At 41.4% G+C, this 18,297-nt stretch overlaps 2 protein-coding genes across 2 annotated transcripts in view; one reads left to right on the top strand and one right to left on the bottom strand.

Annotated features, from left to right (window-relative positions):
• Positions 1–248: 248 nt before the first annotated feature.
• Positions 249–6,767, bottom strand: LOC134439147 (beta,beta-carotene 15,15'-dioxygenase-like). Its single transcript, XM_063189009.1, has 11 exons — positions 6,683–6,767; positions 5,428–5,556; positions 5,212–5,341; positions 4,874–5,021; positions 4,488–4,632; positions 3,938–4,158; positions 3,402–3,668; positions 3,140–3,245; positions 2,947–3,041; positions 2,579–2,690; positions 249–2,242 (listed from the first exon to the last, which is right to left on the bottom strand). The coding sequence occupies exons 1-11, from the start codon at positions 6,744–6,746 to the stop codon at positions 2,082–2,084; spliced, it is 1,578 nt and encodes a 525-aa protein (XP_063045079.1). The 5' UTR covers positions 6,747–6,767; the 3' UTR covers positions 249–2,081.
• Positions 6,768–10,813: 4,046 nt separating this feature from the next.
• LOC134438660 (polycystin-1-like protein 2) overlaps positions 10,814–18,297 on the top strand; it is a 29,133-nt gene continuing 21,649 nt past the window's right edge. The window contains exons 1-5 of the mRNA XM_063188273.1: positions 10,814–11,141; positions 13,367–13,528; positions 13,772–13,963; positions 16,408–16,518; positions 17,103–17,250. Coding sequence (XP_063044343.1) covers positions 10,814–11,141; positions 13,367–13,528; positions 13,772–13,963; positions 16,408–16,518; positions 17,103–17,250 — 941 coding nt within the window. The remainder of the gene's footprint in view (positions 11,142–13,366; positions 13,529–13,771; positions 13,964–16,407; positions 16,519–17,102; positions 17,251–18,297) is intronic.

Raw genomic sequence — 18,297 nt, 5'->3', positions numbered from 1 at the left:
TTTGATTTTATTCTCAGTTTACCAAACGTCCCAACTTCACCGGAGTTGGGGTTTGTACCTGTAGGCCTTTTCATCAGGCAAAACGCCCTCTCCTTATGAGTTCTTACTAAAGTACCCTGTCTTTGCTTCCTCCAGCAGCTTAACAGCTCTACCACTTCTCTCCACAACACCCTGGCAGAGTTCTATGGTTTTCCTGGACTGAATGCAGTAATGGAATAATTTAAGTCTTGATTAAGGAAATCATACTGATTATGTTATTTTCATTAGAATTTCAAATTTAAAACACGGTAGCCAGAATACACAGGGATGGTTAAAGCTTTTTTAATTAAACACACAACATACAATCAAACATATAAATTGTATAAAAGTTAGATGGAATTACAAATAAAAACAATACAATAAAAAACTTCAAATGTTATCTTACAGTACGTTATAATAATTATTAAAACATTTCATTTAGTTTGTATTAATGTATTATTCTGGAATGCATGTACGTATATTCATATTTATTCACAGTATACTCAATGTCAGCCTGGGACAGTTTTCCTGAGATATGAATAATCATGGAATAACATAGGCCAAGAGTATTAGAGTTTCACCCGGAACAAATTAGTAACAAGCTGAACATTTCAGGATATGTTTAGAATACCCTTAGGAATCAAAAGTCCCCAGGATTCCCCCTTGGGTTCTCTGAAAAATTCAAGATGGCGGGGATCGGTTGGCTACCCAGTTCGAAGGTCAGTACGTCTGAACTGTCTGACGTCGCGTCTGGCGAGTCACGGCTCGGTGCGGAAACGGAGTAGGGCGGAGGGTGCACGGTCGAGCCCAGACGACCTTTAGTTCTGGGGGCTTTTGGTGCCCTAGGCGGCAGCAACGGTCTGTTCGGTGCGCGTGGGATGGATGTGGACGGACCGGCCGTTGTTGGTCTCGTCCCAGTAGTCGAAGTTCGAGGGGCAGCGGTGCTTAAAGGGGTATGCCACTATTTTGGGGCTTAATACAGTTAAAATCGTTGGCCAGGGTTTATAAAGGTGGTAAAGTGTCTTATTTTTCATGTAAGCCGTTGTCTTGCTTTAAGACAAGTTAAAAGAGGGAGCATGTCGCTAAGCTAGTGAAAGTCAATGGATCCGTGTAGCATTGTAGCATGCTACACGGATGTCAAATGTCGGCCATCTTGAATATCGGCCATCTTGAAAGTGATGGCCTCCAAAAATTAAATCACATCACTTAGTAATTACAAAGTGTTAGCACACCAAATTTTGTGACAATCCATTCACCCGTTCAGAAGTTATTGCATTAACACTATATCATCATATAATTTGGACGCCATCTTGAATTTCTCGGAAAGCACAAGGTGGATTCCCGGAGACTTATAGTATGTTGTTCCTAAAGGTATTCTGAACATATTCTGAGAAATCCAGCTTGTTACTAATTTGTTCCGGGTTGGGCTTATTTTTGAGCAAATACTCTTGGCCTAACAGACAAGCTTCACTTCACTGTAAAAAAGACTTGTTGACTTGTTGCAGAAAACTGCTGTTGACATGTTCAGAGAACTCGTTGCAAAAAAGTAATAAGAGTGCAAAAAAACTCAAAATATTCCTTTAAAAGTGCACTGTGTAATATTTTTTTAGAATGTATGCAGCCCATTCACAAACATTACGCTTATAAATAAATTCTTATCACCACCATAAAATTCGAAGTATTCATTATGATTGGGAAAATTGCATGAAAGGGGAGATCTTCTCCATGTTCCGCCCTTCTAAAATTTCCAGAAATAGACATTTTAGCTGCAAAACTTACTGTACTTTGGTCATATAAGTAAATATATGTTTTGTTTAGTAAATATTCATGAAAAGTATTCAATAAGCAGCATAGCTGCAATACCTACTATGGCCACTATTCTACACAGTGCACCTTTAATGGTACTTCTATTACACAAGTATACTCCAGTTAACTCAGTCAAAGCACTAAGATGACTTGATTGAGTTAAGTTGAGTGAACAAATATTTTTTTGACGCGTTCCATGTGCTCTGTTAGAAGGCCTTGAAGACAAGATTATGTTCAGCTCATGAGATCAAAACCCGTCAGTTGCTATCCTTGCTGGGAATGAAAACACCATGCAGGTCCATGTGAATAGGGGCATCCACTGCTGCACGACAAATCTCCTCCATGTTTTTGGCATTCAAGATCACCAGGAATGGGGGTTTCTCTGGATTAGTTGACACGACTGAGGACAGGATGACTCCTGAAAAGATCAAGAGAAAATGGTCAGGTAAACTATGCTTTTTGCAGACAGCGTTGTTGTAGAAGTGGTGTTGTTTCTATTAAAAAATAAAAAGGCATCTTCAAATCAAAGTTCAGAAATGTTTTATTTTGTTTTTTAAATCGTGTGTCCCGGTCCCAGGTAAAATACTTTTTTGTTTTGTTTTGTTTTTTTAGCTAGGAAGGAAAAACTAACTTATATTAGTCAAGGTCCAATTGCCTTAACATTACGTTAAAATCAAATTAGGAAAAAAAAACATTGAAAAATATCTTTAAATAGCTTTTGACTTCCTCTCTAGAGTGCTGTTGAGCTACGTACCATCATCCTCCTCCACAGCATCGGGTGAGGCCACAAAAACAGGCTCAGATGGGTAGCACTCGTCTTCTATCCACTCCTTATGTGTCCTGTTGACAAGGTCAACTTTGGCAATCTGCATGAGTGAGTGAAACCAGAGACCATTAGGAGTAAATCTATCATGCTTTTGTTATATTTATAAAGGAGGGCCATATACATTAATACACATAACGGGTAGTAGCCTCTTTGTGCAGGTGGGCCCACTGGCCTTTTCACTCTTTGCTGAAAAGACTGAACTACACCATAACAACATTGCTATGAGATTACAATTTTTGTGACAAAAAGGTTATGACAGAGGGTCTGCACAAAGGGGTTAAAATTAAATATATTACCTTAGTTGGATGTGGGGACCACTCCACCCTCGAGCCATAGACATATCGGTACTTTTTAGCGTTGAATTTGTAATTGATGCGTGGCAACTCTAAACCTGGGAGGAGAAATTGTCCACATGAGAACAGTTCAAAGTGTTGCTGTTTTTTTCATCAATTACAGCTACCCACTGGGCAAGATGAAGAAGACACCTACCCACAAAGATTGGGTCTGGCATGCAGAAGACTGAGCCATCCTTCCGTTTCACTGCTGTGGCTTTCGTGCCCTCCAAAGTCACCAGATTTGTGCCCTCTGGCGTATTCTGCAAAACAATGAGACCCAGAATCAACTAGGATAGGCCGTACATACCGTACATACATACGTTTGCTCATAATGGATGATAATGGATCGTCATGGCATTTTCTTTCAAATTCAAATGCACAGAGAGGACTATGTGCTACAAGGTCAGCTGTAGTACCTTGGCAACAGTGATGGGTAGGACAAATCTCTGGCAGACTGGAGGTGAGAAGTCCTTGTTGCTTTCAGTGAACTTGTCTGAATCTTGGACCATGTTTTCGATGTAGAACATGTCGTACAGATGGCTGTCTTTATACGTGATGAGATCAAAGACAACATGGTTGTCTTCCTCGTAGGCGTTGATGTGGTGGAACACAACAAACGGATCTCCGTAGAACTTTGTGGACACCGCTTTCCCCGTCTTCCGGTCAATCAGATGGATAAGTGTCTAGAAAAGACCAACACATGGGTTTACAGTGTTTGTAAAGACGATGTTAGGAGGAGGGGTAAGACACTGGCAGGCAACCACTTGAGCTTATCTTTTGACCGACAGCGGTTTCCAACAATCAGAGGTTGAGTTGTGCGCAGCTGGTTTCGCAGTCAGAGGAAAACAAACATTTAGAACCCATGTATACAAATCATAACACAAATGAAACGTATAATGGTGAAATGCTACAGAATGTAATGCTTTAATGTACTGTACACTGATTTACTTACCACATCATCTTTGTCATATTTGAGACAGCTTCCCCAGTTGACCCCTCTGAAGTAGGCTGTGGCGAGTTTGATGATGTCCAGCTTGAAGGCTTGCTCCACAAACACGATGTAATTCTCTGTCATTCCAAAGCTGTGGAAGTAACTTGGATGCAGCTTTGATCGACAGGAAATTTCGCACACCTTCTCCAGTTTGTCCAAGGGTGGTTGGCTGTGATCCACACCTGCAGATAAAAAGTAGAGCAAATTATTACCGGGAAATCTGTTGAAACATTTTTTTTTTAAAGCATCTTGTTTTACATAGGTATAGTTACAATACATTTTGTAACTATGGAAATGCAAGCTAGAAATCAGTGTTTTGCCAAATCTGGAAGAACTGTAAGCGTGGTATAGGGATGAGAGCACACCTTCTTCATTTGTATACTCCAAATGGGTTTAGTTGCCATCAGTCTTTTATTCAGTGGACATTTCAACAGAGAAACTATGTCTTTGTAATACAGGTATAATGTTCAATGTATACGCCTGATCATATAGCCCTTCTGTATCGTCATACCTGATGCATCTGCTGGGACTTTGAATATCACGTATTTGGGGATGCCGTACATGACTGCGGTGCCCATGTTGTAGGTGTTCCCCTCATCGTCATAGTGAGGATGTGCTGTTGCCAAATTCAGGGCAATATGATTCCTGTAATCACTCTGGAGAAAAGGGCACCATACACAACAATAGTGTATTATTAATAACCAGAGTTTAATAGTAATCCGTTTTACAATGACCTTTCACATCTTAGTCAATCACCGTGTGCTGACATGATCATCTCCACATAATGTGCATAAACCAATCAGGAATATCGCTTTCCATTCAATATTGGCACTTGACTTGACTTGAATATCTCAATAAAGTTCTTTTGAAAATAAATGTGAAAATGTTTGAACTCACTCGCCCCTTAGTGTCCAGAGTGTGTGGGTCAACCTTGCTGATATAGTTGATTTCAGATGCAGCATAATAGTCCTCTCCATATTTTATAATGTTCACAAGGCCATTGTCTGTGAAATCAGGGATGGCATTCCTGAGGTAGGTGAAAGTCCTGTGGAGAGGTCAAAAGTGTCATGAATGTTAACTAATGTTCTATGTGTACAACACACACACACACACACACACACACACACACAGCATACTGCACAGTGAATTAAATTCAACCTACGTACCTATGTATCTTACTTCACAATGTTTAATAAAGAACAAAAAAACAAATGTTGGTAAAAATTTGCACCTACCTTGAAAATATGTTTTTGCATGGATCAGGAAGTACCATAGTCCCAAATTCGGATACAACAATCCTGTTGGCACCTATGTTCTTTTTATACGTCTCACTATTGAGAAATTTGCTCCTGTAGTAGACATCGCCTAGAACGTGAGGATATAGAGTAGAAAACTGTTGAAGTACTGAACTCTGAAAAACGATTGTGTTTTGTGCGTTGCAATCACCTTACCGCCTTTGAATGTAAAGCTGTGGAGAAGAGCCATGCCATCAAACCAGTGCTTGTAAGAGGTATCTCCAATTGTGAATAGTCCAGGGCCATTGCGAACAAGTGTCCCTTGCAACCAGTCAGGAACAGACCCTGGAAGAATAGACACACACACACACACACACGGATGACTCTCAAAATAAGGTACACTGATGTCCCTGGGGGGGGGGGGGGATCATGGTTCAATTATTATGCTTCCTACAAAAAGTAAAACGTTTTATATGAGATTATAGCCATTTTGCCTCTGCCCCTAGGCCTGACTTTCGGCCTTTGACCTTTATACCTTATTGAATTATAAATTAACGTCAAATACAATCATAAAACATTAATTTACATCCATGTAACTAAACATGTATTGTATTAAATAAATATTGTGAAAATAGGCCTATCGAATTTTCCACATGTAAAACACCTGTCCCCTGGGTTTATTGTCATTTCCATTACTCTGTACTATCTCAGACGTCAAAAATCAAGACAAAAATCAAGGTAAATATGGCTTAAACACAGCAGACACCAAACCGTTTATATTTCATGAGAGAAATGAAAAAAAAATCGAGATTTATGAAGTTAGTTGTAATTTGTGATCACGCCATGGTAAAATAAGGCTGCTTATCTATCATGATTTTGGAGCGAAAGTGAGGAAATGTAATTTCCACAACCGTCATTTCCACTACTATTTCCATGATGGAAATTAAAACATTTTCTTTACCTGGTCTGGAAATAATACCAAAAATGTAGTGGCCAATTAATTATCTTATTCTAACATGATCACTGTCAGCATCTTCAGTCATCAATATATAGTTCAGTTTTCACGTTTCCTGAAATGGTAGACTCTAGGTCGTAGGCTAATTTGGGAATCGCCCACACACACTAGAAATAAAACACTAGAAATAAAAGTTTGTATTCACAAACTTAACATTATCACCAGAGGCAGAGCTCCTGATGTGTAAGCGGAACCAGTGTGAACAGGAGAAAACTCAAAATCATACTGCCATACAACCCCCCACCCCAACATGCGCCTTTTTATTTATTCAAATAAATCTCATACGCCGACCACTTAGAAGTCGTAGCTTATGGGTAGCAGTTGACGCGCGCGAGAAATAACGACCAGATGATGAGGAGAAGGAGAGAGATGAGGAGAATCCACGTAGGCTACACGTTATAAATGTACATGAAAGTAGCCTAAAGTAAATAAGTAATAACTAAAATGAAGAATTACCTGTTATTTTCGCTTGTAGAGGCTCAGGAGTCTCTGATCCATTCCTCGTAAACACTGACAACATGACCTTGCTTTGTACAGCAGTGCACTCTGACATGAAATGGTCAAAGGCTGATGTTACGCCGGTATATATGCGACACACGTGAACTTCACACGCGTAAACAAAGCATACTTCTCTGTTGTCATGACCTCTTCCTGTCACTTCTTCTGTCACTCACGTCACGCCTAAACCGTGCGCCCTTCGGCTGTTTTAAATGCCGTTGGTGCTTCCCAGTACAGTACGACTGTTGTTTTGGATTATTTGGGCGAAAAAATGTAGGTCACCTACATCAGTCAGTGGCCTCACGTGCACAGACATTTTGAGGGGCAGGTGCTGAGAGGGGGGAGTTGGGGGTATGTGTAACTTCTGGCTGCCTTAGGCTATAGAGCAGGGGTAGGGAACACAAGTCCCCCCCCCCCCATCTTGTCACCAGGCAAGGCAGGCAGCCGCCATAGGTGGTTAATAACAGCTTCAGGCTAATAGACTTTAAACTACAGTAGATTTTTTGTGAATGTTCATCCTTTTGAATTTTTGCTTGGGGCCCCAACTTACCCTACAATCGCCTCTTGCCCCCCCAATGCTGAAATAACACAGCAGATTGTATAGGCCTAATTTGTGCCGGATAGTGCTGTTAAAAAATCGTTTGTGTAATAGCCTACAATAATAGCATGATAATAACATAATAATAAAACAAAACGGCTATAACTTTACAAAACAAGTGATTGAAGCGTTAATTTTCATAGCACAAATGAGCACAAACAAACTGCCTTCGACTGAGACTACTTTAGAGAAATTTGGACGTGGAGGGTGTCACAGGTCAGAAAATAGGCCTATTAAAAGTAAGAGTATTTCAATTACTCAAAAGCCTTAATAGCACAAACAAAAAATTTACAGCACTATCCGGCACAAACATAGCACATGGAATCTGCAGTGTTATTTCAGCATTTTGGGTCTGAGGGGGGGGCCAGCTTCACGCAGGTGTAGGGAACCTATGGCTCGGGAGCCATATGTGGCTCTTTTGGGAACTGTATTTGGCTCTTACTTACCTAGGGTTGCCAACCATGACCGTCCCTTGAAATACGGAATCGTCCTGTATTTATAAATAAAAGTATGTGTTCCGTGTTGAGCAGAAATGGGACAGGGGATGTTAAAATGTGTTAAAATGATGGAAACTACATCTAAGAAATACAAACACCCCCTGCCATAATGAAGTTGACAGTAATGGCATACTGACCTGTTATCAATAAAACTTAACTTGACAGTACACGCTAAAAGTGTTGGGCTTATTTGAAATATATGTTCTTAATTGTACTCAGTGTTTTTAAAAGGGAAAATTTCTTTAAAAAAAAATGGTTTTTATGTCTCTCGCCACCAAAAAGGTCCCTGACCCCTGCTATAGAGGCTATGCGTTATGTCTAGGAAATATTGTCAAATGCTTGTGATCGTGAACCATTTCTAGATTATCATGTCATTAACATAGACCACAGTACATTGTGACTGAAAAAGTTTTTTAAAAGAAGGTTCAAAAAGGGCATTTTTTTGTCCAGTAGGGCAAAGGGTCAGGTGCTATAGCACCACCTCCACCCTACCTGTGCACACCTATGACCTACATAACAGTAGCCTATATCCAGTCTCGTTGTTAGCTGCAAACCTCAAAGTAGAATCGCTGTGAAAAGGGGACATGGTTGGATTGTCTATAAGGCATACAGGACATTTGACCGGTTGATGGTAGATGATTTCGGCCTGTTCCTCCCCTCAATGCAGTAGAATTAGCTTAATTCTCATCCCTGTCCAGCCCTGAAAGAGGACCATGGAGATAGTGTCTATGGAATGTGAAGCATTAAATAGCCTATATTCTCAATCTCACCGGCCACTTTATTACCTCTCCCCAACTCATCATACGCAAGTTTCTAATCAACAAATCACGTGGCGACAATGCATTTAGGCATGTGGAACTAGATCTACATGAAGAAGACGAGCTGAGCATCAGAGTGGGGAAGAAAGGTGATTACTATGTTTGGGTCATTTTGATCCGTTTTCAGTTTTTTCTTTAAGAAAAATAGTATCAATTATTATTCTTTCACACAGAGATTCAGTGACTGTGAGGAACATGGAATCTGGAAAATAAAATTAGGGACTGAAGACCACACCAGGTGCCACTCCTGTCATCGTAGAAAAGGAAACTGAGGCAACACTTAGCACAGGCGCACCAAAATTGGACAATAAAGATAGAAAACTGTTGCCTGGTCTAATGAGTCCCGATTTCTGCTACGACAGAGATTATAGGTTCAGAATTTGGCGTCAATAACATAGAAAGATGGATCCATCCTGCTTTGCACCAGCCATTCAGGCTGGTGGTGTAATGGTGTACAGAGATATTTTCTTGGCACAGTTTGGGCCTCTTAGTATCAGCTGAGCATTATTGCAGGTGTAATTGAGGTGTTCCCGCACATTCCGTCCCCCTCGGGGTCTCAAACACGCCACCTCCTTGTCAACGCATCGGTTCGGGTATGGGAGGCACAGCACGATACCGCTGAGCTAAATGACCAGTCCGATAGCCCAATGCTACTGATACTGTATGAGGCTTCGGGAGGGATGTTTACTAATGTTCCACGCCACATTGCCAGTTGGCCTCCGGGGAGCGTGTCTATGTTCCCACAGCCCATTGGTCCTACTGTATATTTTTGCTGCACCATGTTCCTACATTTCTAAAACTGTATTAAAATTTAGGCCCTATGTTCCATGGCGGGGAGAAAGTCACGCTCTCTTAGTTCATTCGGAAATTTGGGAATATGAAGTTGTGGAACATAGGGCCTATATTTTGATAATTTCTTAAACATATGGGAACATGGAGCAGGAATAAGCTGTGGGACCATTGGGCCGTGGGAACATAGAGCTAACCCTGGCCTCCGTTACACTCACTCCCCTAAACCTCACTCCCATCCGGGTCACGGCACCAGTGTAACCTAGGTGCTCCCGTGCAGTCCATCCCCCTTCTTGGTCTGGAACTTGCCACCTCCTTGTCAACGCATTGGTTCGTGAGGCACAGCACGATACCGCTGAGCTAAAGGACCAGTTCGATAGCCCAATGCTACCGATACTGTATGAGGCTTCGGGAGGGAGGTTTACTAACGTTTCACGCCACACTACCTGTTGGCCTCCTTCACACAGGCAGTAAGCTGTTCTGAAGGCAAAACGGGATCCAACCCGGTATGAAGAAAATAGCCTACGTAATAAAGTGGCCGGTGAGTTTACTTACTCAGCGATAAACGTTGCTATGATAACTTAGGCATTTGTTGTACTTGCTCATCCATTAGAGTAGACACTGTTCATCGGTGTGTGTGGTGTGTGCGTGCTGTGCACTGTCTGAGTTGCGTATAATTGGGTGTGCTGCATCATTAACATTCATGAATGTCATTAATGGAATATGAAATTACAACCAGGGTCAGCCAGTGTCAAGCCATTCAAGATTTTTGTAACCATTGAAATGCATTTTCGTTTTTGTAAACTCATTATGATTATTGCAGATCATTTACAGGAATCTCAGATTCCTATTGACAAGACGGCACAATACTACTAGCAGGTGAACTTGACATCACACAGTATCGCTTGTAGCTTATCTACCATAACAGATAGTGCAATGGCAATGATGCTTGGGAGCCAACCCCACAGGCAGGGCCGCTGACAGCTTTTCCCGGTCCCGGGACAAAGTCATTTGAAAGGGCCCCCGGTCTAATACATACAAAGTAATGAAGACCCAATTTTGGGCCTCCTCTCTCCCTGGGCCCGGGACAACTGACCCCTTTGTCCCTTCCTGTCAGCATCCCTGCCCACAGGCATCATAGATTACCCACACCACTTATTTACCCACAGGCCCTTTCACAGCACATTCACTCTCGGCAGGCTATTGTTCACAATATTGCCCCGATGCAACCCTCACAAAGCAGTCAAACAGCCGGCCTCAGCCAGCGTGACAGTAGTGAGCAGATCGTTGCATTAGATTTGATCACCATGAAGGAGCCTGACGTCACCATGGTTTAAATGTGCTCGGCTTTGAGGCTGTATCTGCCAGTTCACAGGTGGAGGCCAAAATGGATAGAGGATCCCTCCTCACTGAGGTGATTCTGACTGTGCTTTTCTTCACAGTTGCAGAGACACAAGGCCAAGATGACACAGAGGTGCCCGTCTGCCCTGAGCACCAGAAGGCCTTCGATGGCTCCTGCTACGAGTTTGTGGCGCAACGGCGCACCTTCCAGGGGGCCCAGAGCTGGTGCGAGAGAGGAGGGGGGCACCTGGCGTTTATCCTGAACGACGAGACCCAGCAATTCCTCCAGAAGCACCTGGATCCTCAGCAGGACTGGTGGATAGGCCTGGCTCCAGCCTCCGTCAACCTCACAGAGGACTCTGCAGACACGGAGGGTAATTACATTTTTTGGCTTTTCTTGGCTTTGTTGGATAGGACAGCCTGTCTGAGAGGAGACAGGAAAGCGAGAGGAGGGAGAGAGGAACAGGGGAGTCTCGAGGAAACAATCTCGGGCCGGAATTGAACCCGGGTCTCCCGCACAACTGCCAGTGCCCTATCTGTTTTGAGGCCAGGTAATTACATTTACATTACATCACAGTTAGTTGAGGCGACTTACAATTATTTAGGCACAGGGTATTGATTACATTCCCAGGAGCAATTTGCTTTTCCCAAGGCAGTTTTTTAGAACCCCCTTTGGCCAGTTGCATCAGGAGCGATCTAGTTCACCAAAATTACAGAAGAAAGAAAACTCCCTTAGACTGTCCACATTTGCAGTGTTTAATTGCAATGTTTCGGTCTATTGAATGGCAACTTTTCTGAGGGCAATTCAACTCCTGTAGTGTATCCTCTCGCAGAACCAACTGGTATACCAGTTGAACTTTTTAGAATAAAACTACTACTGCATTATAATATGACTACTACTACTACATTACAGAAAAAAACACTTTCTCTGTTTTGCTTTGAACACAAAAAATCTTTTGATTGCTAACGACTTCTTGAATTCATGAGTACATGGCAATAATACATATCTTATATGTTGTAAAAAACACTTTACAAAAGCAGAAAATTAAAAGCCTCAAACATTTCCTTTGTTGAAAGAAATAACTAAAATTCTATTAAAGGCATCTGCCTCCCTGTAGTAGTATTTTGTGCTGTTTTGACATACTACTAAATCAGATGCATGAATATAAACATGAGTGAAACCATGAAATGTTAGTAATGCACTAGCTTATGGCTGAAATGTGTTAAATAAAACGGTAACACTTTATTTTAGGGATACATCTATTAGCACTAATACATACAATGTTCCTGTATAAGTAACTTGTAAGGCATGTACAAAGCAAAATAAAACTTTGTTAGGCATGTATTCGCAAATGTCTTGTTCATGCACAATAAGGGATTTATTATCAATTTAACCTTAGTAAGGACCTAGTAGGCCTTAGCATTTGCTTAGTACATGCCTTACAAGGTACTTATGCAGGCATTAACATTGTATGTATTAGTGCTAATAGATGTATCCCTAAAATAAAGTGTTACCAATAAAACAACTAATATAGGCCTAATAAACCAGTACGTAGTAAAATAATGTTTGCCCACTAAGCATTCCATGAAAGGCAGGAGACATGTTTCTGTGTGCGTGTGTGGGTCGGTTATACTTGTTCTTAAGAACTGTCTTTCCTGTGCACTGTTTGTGCAGCTACTATTTCCGCAGAAGCTGAGGAGAACTGCTTAGGTTAACATAATGTTGTTTTCCGCTAACTAAGCTAGTTTTACGTTTACAAATAGGATATGAATGTTGTGTATGTGTTTACCACCAAGAAAAACCAACAGCTGTTTTTTTAACATGACATTAGTGGGGGGTTCTGTCCTGCATTAGCACATTGTTTTTTTTCAACTTGTTTTTTGTGATTAGAATAAATTAAGCCATGTTTCTATTTTGCTTGACAAGCATTCTTGACATTGCCACAGCCACTGATTCAAGCCTTTTTTAAAACCTGCGTTATCTCTCACCTCAGCTTGCCTTCCAACAATTTACACATCTGCCAGTTGGTCACCGCAATATATGGCACCATCTGCACTGCTCTGATTAGCAGCAGCCTGTTGGGCTTCCATCCTCTATTTATCCTCAAGCTTTTCAAATGGGATTGACTACCAGTCTTGTGTCTTTATCTGCAACACAAAAGGGAATGCATTATCACTCAGACCATGACATGTCCTCCATTGTTGCCTTTATAGCTGTTCCTCCTGAGTCTTGTTTGGGTCATTTAGACCCAGCCGCATGGTCAAGCTGCAGCTCCAGGATCAAAGGCTGGCTGTACAGTTTGTCATGTATTGTTCTGGTCTGAACAGCATCATCTGCATTGACCTTTTCTCTTAGGAAGCAAATGAGAGGAACAGAATGAACGATGGATTTCTGCCTGAGCACAGCTTATTTCACTTACATACAGTTATGGGAAATGAATGATGTACACGTATGAAGTTACATTTCCTGAAAAAATATAGTACAGTACATATACATACTACATACATTAAAGCTGTGCATTTACAGTACCTAGGTGACATTGCATATAGTCTACTTTTAAAACTGTATATTTTCTGTTACATACTCCTACTCTCTCAGGAACTCTCTCGTGGCTGGATGGCTCTGATGTCAGCTACTCTAACTGGGTGGAGGAGGAGCCCATGCTGGGAGCCAGCTGCGGCTTCATCCTCAGGGAATCCGGCTTCCTATGGGAGGCCACCGACAACTGCACCCAGGAGATGCACTTCTCCTGTGAATTTGGTGAGCCTTTCAATCCCTTTAAGTTTGTCTGAGTTTGAGTATTTTGAATGAAAAAATCTTAAAAGGGTTTCAGTATGCAGGCATTTTCGTCTGGTACCTTTCAGCCTTGAGGGTGGTGTAACAAGCTTAAATTGACACTGTTATTTTGAATATGACCTTGAATTTGTCTGGGTGCTGGGTGCCACTGGAGTACCATACTGGATCTTATTAAGACACTCTTCTACTTATTTTTTCTGTCTTCAGAGACTGGGAGATCTATGGCCTGTGCAAACACCAATGCCACCCTCCAGTGTGGTTCTGGGCAGGTGATAGAGGTTGATGACAGCTTCTACGGTCGTAAGACGATACACTACTGCCAAGGTGTCACATCCTCCTCGATCACTTCCGCCTCTCAGGAGGAGTGCAGCTGGGTGGATGTAGTGGACCAAATAGCTGGTAAATGGCTTACATGGACACTCTATTGGTGTCTTTGTCTGACATGTCTCATGCTAAAATGGTTTCACTTCTACAACATGGGCTGTGTGTGTGTGTGTGTGTGTGTGTGTGTGTGTGTGTGTGTGTGTGTGTGTGTGTGTGTGTGTGTGTGTGTGTGTGTGTGTGTGTGTGTGTGTGTCTGTGTACAGCTCAAAGAGGTCTTGAATGAGTGATCTATGCTCTGATTGCTTTACATTAAGATATAAATGAACTCTTATATGCACCAACTGATTTGTTCTCTCTACGCTTCACTCATAAAGATTTAAATGTAATGTACACTTAGACTTACTAATTTAGAGTCTTACATAAGGGAAATGGTAAACATAAAAATGAGGCACAGTAAAGGGTCAATAACTATAAGGGCTACAGGTTATTTTTGAAAGATTTGCAGAGGAAAAAAGTAGATAACCACTGAGACTCCCTCTGGTGTCTTTATGTACTGTCAGTACATGTAAGTGAGTCACCTTGTGGCCTGGATACAGAATCTCTGTGTGCAGGTTAGTGTGCAAACAGCTGCTCCATTAGATGCTCAGTGGCCTCTCTATAAAACCAAAGGGATAGAGGCGGACTTACCATTAGGCAAACCTAGGCAATCGCCTAGGGCCCCGACCAAATCTGTCCTTCATAGGGGCCCCAACTGTCACACCAGTCGTGGTAAACACACACAAAAAATAGACTCGATCTTGATTTGTTACTTATGTAAAGTAATAGATGAGGTAAAGATATATATGAGACAAAACACAGAATTTTATGTCTATATAATGACTTTTGAGGGCCCCAAAATGGCTAGATCTGCCCCTGCAAAGGGATCAAATGCCAGTGCTTCCATAATGCTTGTGTCACCACCACCACCTGTGGCTGCTGAACCAATAGATGAGCACTCTAACACAGCACACTTTGGTGACTCAGGGAACGCATAAAGCCTGGGCATAATAAAGCAAATATTTACACAGTGTGGCTGACATAATATATTTGTTTTTGTGTACAGTAGGAGGTTCAAACACTGTGTAGCCTACTGTACATCAGATGCATTATGCCGAGATTGCTAATGTGTTGTGTTCGTAGGCCTACTGTCAATATGTAAAAATAATAATAATCGCTTGCAAAAACGTTGTTTTTCTTCCCGTGTTTCTGGTTACTCTGTTCCCTTCACTGAGCTCTTTCCAGTGAATTATGGGACATTTGTACTAGGAGGATACAGTACATCTTCAAGGTTGCCTCAGATAAGACGCATACAGTAGTTGTTCTCTCCACTGAACTGACATTCTTACATTCCAAGGTCACTGGATGACATTCCATGAACATTTTCTTCACCATGCCTCTGGCACTTTACTCTTGCACTTTGTATACATATCTACACTTTTTCACTTTACTACTATGACCACTGATTGTACTTCTGCTGCTGTGTGTGTGCGTGTGTGTGGTTGTGTATTATATCAGTATAGTATCAGTATGTTAGTGTTTGAAAACTGCACATGTGTGAGTGTGTATGGTCTGTGTGTATGCTGTGACTGAATGTGTCAGAGAAAGAATTGTAAATTCATGTATGAGTAGGTTAGTTGTGTGTGTGTGTGTGTGTGTGTGTGTGTGTGTGTGTGTGTGTGTGTGTGTGTGTGTGTGTGTGTGTGTGTGTGTGTGTGTGTGTGTGTGTGAGTGAGAGAGAGAGAGAGAGAGAGAGAGAGAGAGAGAGAGAGAGAGAGAGAGAGAGAGAGAGAGATAGATTATTGTCAATGTCTTATTTAATTGTTTTTAATTAAACTGCACATTGGAGACTGGTCAAACGTAATTTCAAACTTCTATGCTAACCCTGTTACATAGATTTTTGACAGTTAAGTACAATTGACTTGACTTTACTTGACTTGACTTGACTTGACTTGACCTCCCTCCCTTTTTGTGCTCCTCATTAAAAACTGCCGTAGTGGAAAGGAGAGACAGAGAGACCAAAGGTGCCAAGCGAGGAGCATGTTTTCCAGGCCTCTCACGCTCTCTCCTTTCGTGACAGTCAATTGTAAACCTGATCTGAATGTTGTGGTCTCTTTATATCAGTTCAGTTCAGTTCAGTTCAGTTTATTTGTCAGACACTTGTCTAAATCCAAATCCAAATGAATCCAAATTAATGAGTTTTCATACTACAATACTAGGTACAGGGATACTTTCAATAGCATGATAAGAACTTACCTAAGAGGAGCAGATTATATTACATATGTGTTATGGGCAGCCATGGCCTATTGTTTAAAATCAGATGGTTGCAGGTTCAAATCCCACTCACACCTCCAGGCATGGCTGAAGTGTCCTTAAGCAAGGCACCTGACCCCACACTGCTCCAGGGACTGTAACCAATAACCTATAGAATAATTGTAAGTCGTTGGATAAAAAGTGTAATGTAATGTGTTATATGTGTTCAGGACACTGCCATGGGCTCCAGGCCTGCCAGGCGTTGGCAGATCCATCATCCTTTGGAGAACCTTGCCCTGGACTAGGGAGCTACTTGTCTGTGGAGTACCACTGTAAAGATGGTGAGGAGACTCTATCTTTTACATGCTCGTGTCTTTCAGTGATGCAGTGGATGTGGCAGAATTGTAGACTTCTGTTTGCATTGTGGAGATTTATTGCAAAATGACGTATATCCATTTTGGAACATTTTGGGAAATGGATATTTTTGTATTGTGCATTGCAAAATGAATTTTACATGGGTTCAAAATATTTGAATGGCAATAATTCCTACACCATTTCCAATAATAGAATTAAAAAGTCAAAAAATGGCGCTTATGTCATCGATGTTTACTCTCTGTGAAATGCATTATGTGCAGCCTGGTTGACATTTTTAACCCCTGGCACAGTAACAACAATTGAAGAGTTCAGATGCAAAACCCCCTAGCTCCATTTCTGAAGACCTGCACTTCTATATTTTTAGAGAACCCCGTTGTTGGTTTGGTTTACATTCATGTACTTGATAACACATATAAATAGTTATATTACATAAATACAATAAAAAACTATGTAATTTTGATAGCTTTGTATTAAATAAAAATGAATTAAGATTATTTTCTGAAAAGGCACTTAAGGGGTTTTGCACCTGAACTCTTCAATTGTTCTCTAGGGCTTCACCTGATCATGGGCAAGCTGGCTGCTGTCTTTGACAACGTGACCATCCAGGTGAAATGGCTGCTACACCCGTTCCAGGGCAATCTGACCTGCACTCTCACCGCTGGAGATGGCCACACCATTGACCCTTACAACCCAGATGAGTCAGTAGGAAATGTTTTCAATGACTTGAGGATTTTGTGAAAGTGGTTGACAATATGTGAGTAAAAGTACATTGGTTGAGTGGCCTCAAAAGTATACTATACAAACAGTATGTAGTGTTAACACTATCCGTACCCCCCAGACAGTACCACACTGAATAATAATAGGTCGATGATTTATCTAAAAAGTTGCTGATAAGGTTAAGGCCAAGGCAAGTGGGTGACCTTTGGAGCGTGTGAACGCTGTGTTATGTTGTGGTAATGGTTGTGTAATGTTGATCCAGTGCTCAGTCACGCCCACAAGGAATCTCAAAGATTGAAAGAGATATTGAGAAATCAATGGTTTGTTTATCTTTGAAAAAAAACATCTCAACATAAATTACATACATAGTACATACATTACCAGTGGCGTGCAGGGCACAGATATTGTGGGGGGCCGGTGATGGAGAGCCACCGGCTGCCTTAGGCCAGTGGTTCTCAAACTTTTTGTGTGAAGTACCACCTCACAAAATATTGAGCTCTCCGAGTACCACCTTGACAACCAACATTAGAATATCGCAGTAAAGGCCTTCCATATTCACTTTTGCCAGTCAATACAGGAGAGGTTCATAATGGCATCAACAGCTACGGTCACATTCAATGCAAGTTTGTTTTTAAATTTCTTGCTTGCCTAGTATTATTCTGCATTATGTTTTCAGATTCATACAGTTCAATATTACAAAATGTGAGACCAAAGAGACATTTTCAACTGCAACAACTTGATCAGCTTTCAAATCAATGCACAAAAAAAATAATTCTCCCAGGTACCACCAGAGATGTCTCAAGTACCACCAGTGGTACACGTACCACTGTTTGAGCACCACTGACTTAAGCTATAGAGGCTATTATATTGGGACATGTACACATTTTTAATCATCATTTCTAGATGATCATGTCAACATGGACCACAGTACGTGGTGAAAAAAATACCCCCAAGAACTTTCAAAAAGGCCATTTTCGTTTAGTAGGGCAAAGGGCAGGTGCAACATATATGCAGCATCAGGCTTAAAG

This window comes from Engraulis encrasicolus, chromosome 22, assembly GCF_034702125.1.
Source record: "Engraulis encrasicolus isolate BLACKSEA-1 chromosome 22, IST_EnEncr_1.0, whole genome shotgun sequence".
Classification (NCBI taxonomy): domain Eukaryota; kingdom Metazoa; phylum Chordata; class Actinopteri; order Clupeiformes; family Engraulidae; genus Engraulis; species Engraulis encrasicolus.
Note: the sequence above shows the minus strand (reverse complement) of the source record. Positions and strands in the feature narration are given on the sequence as shown.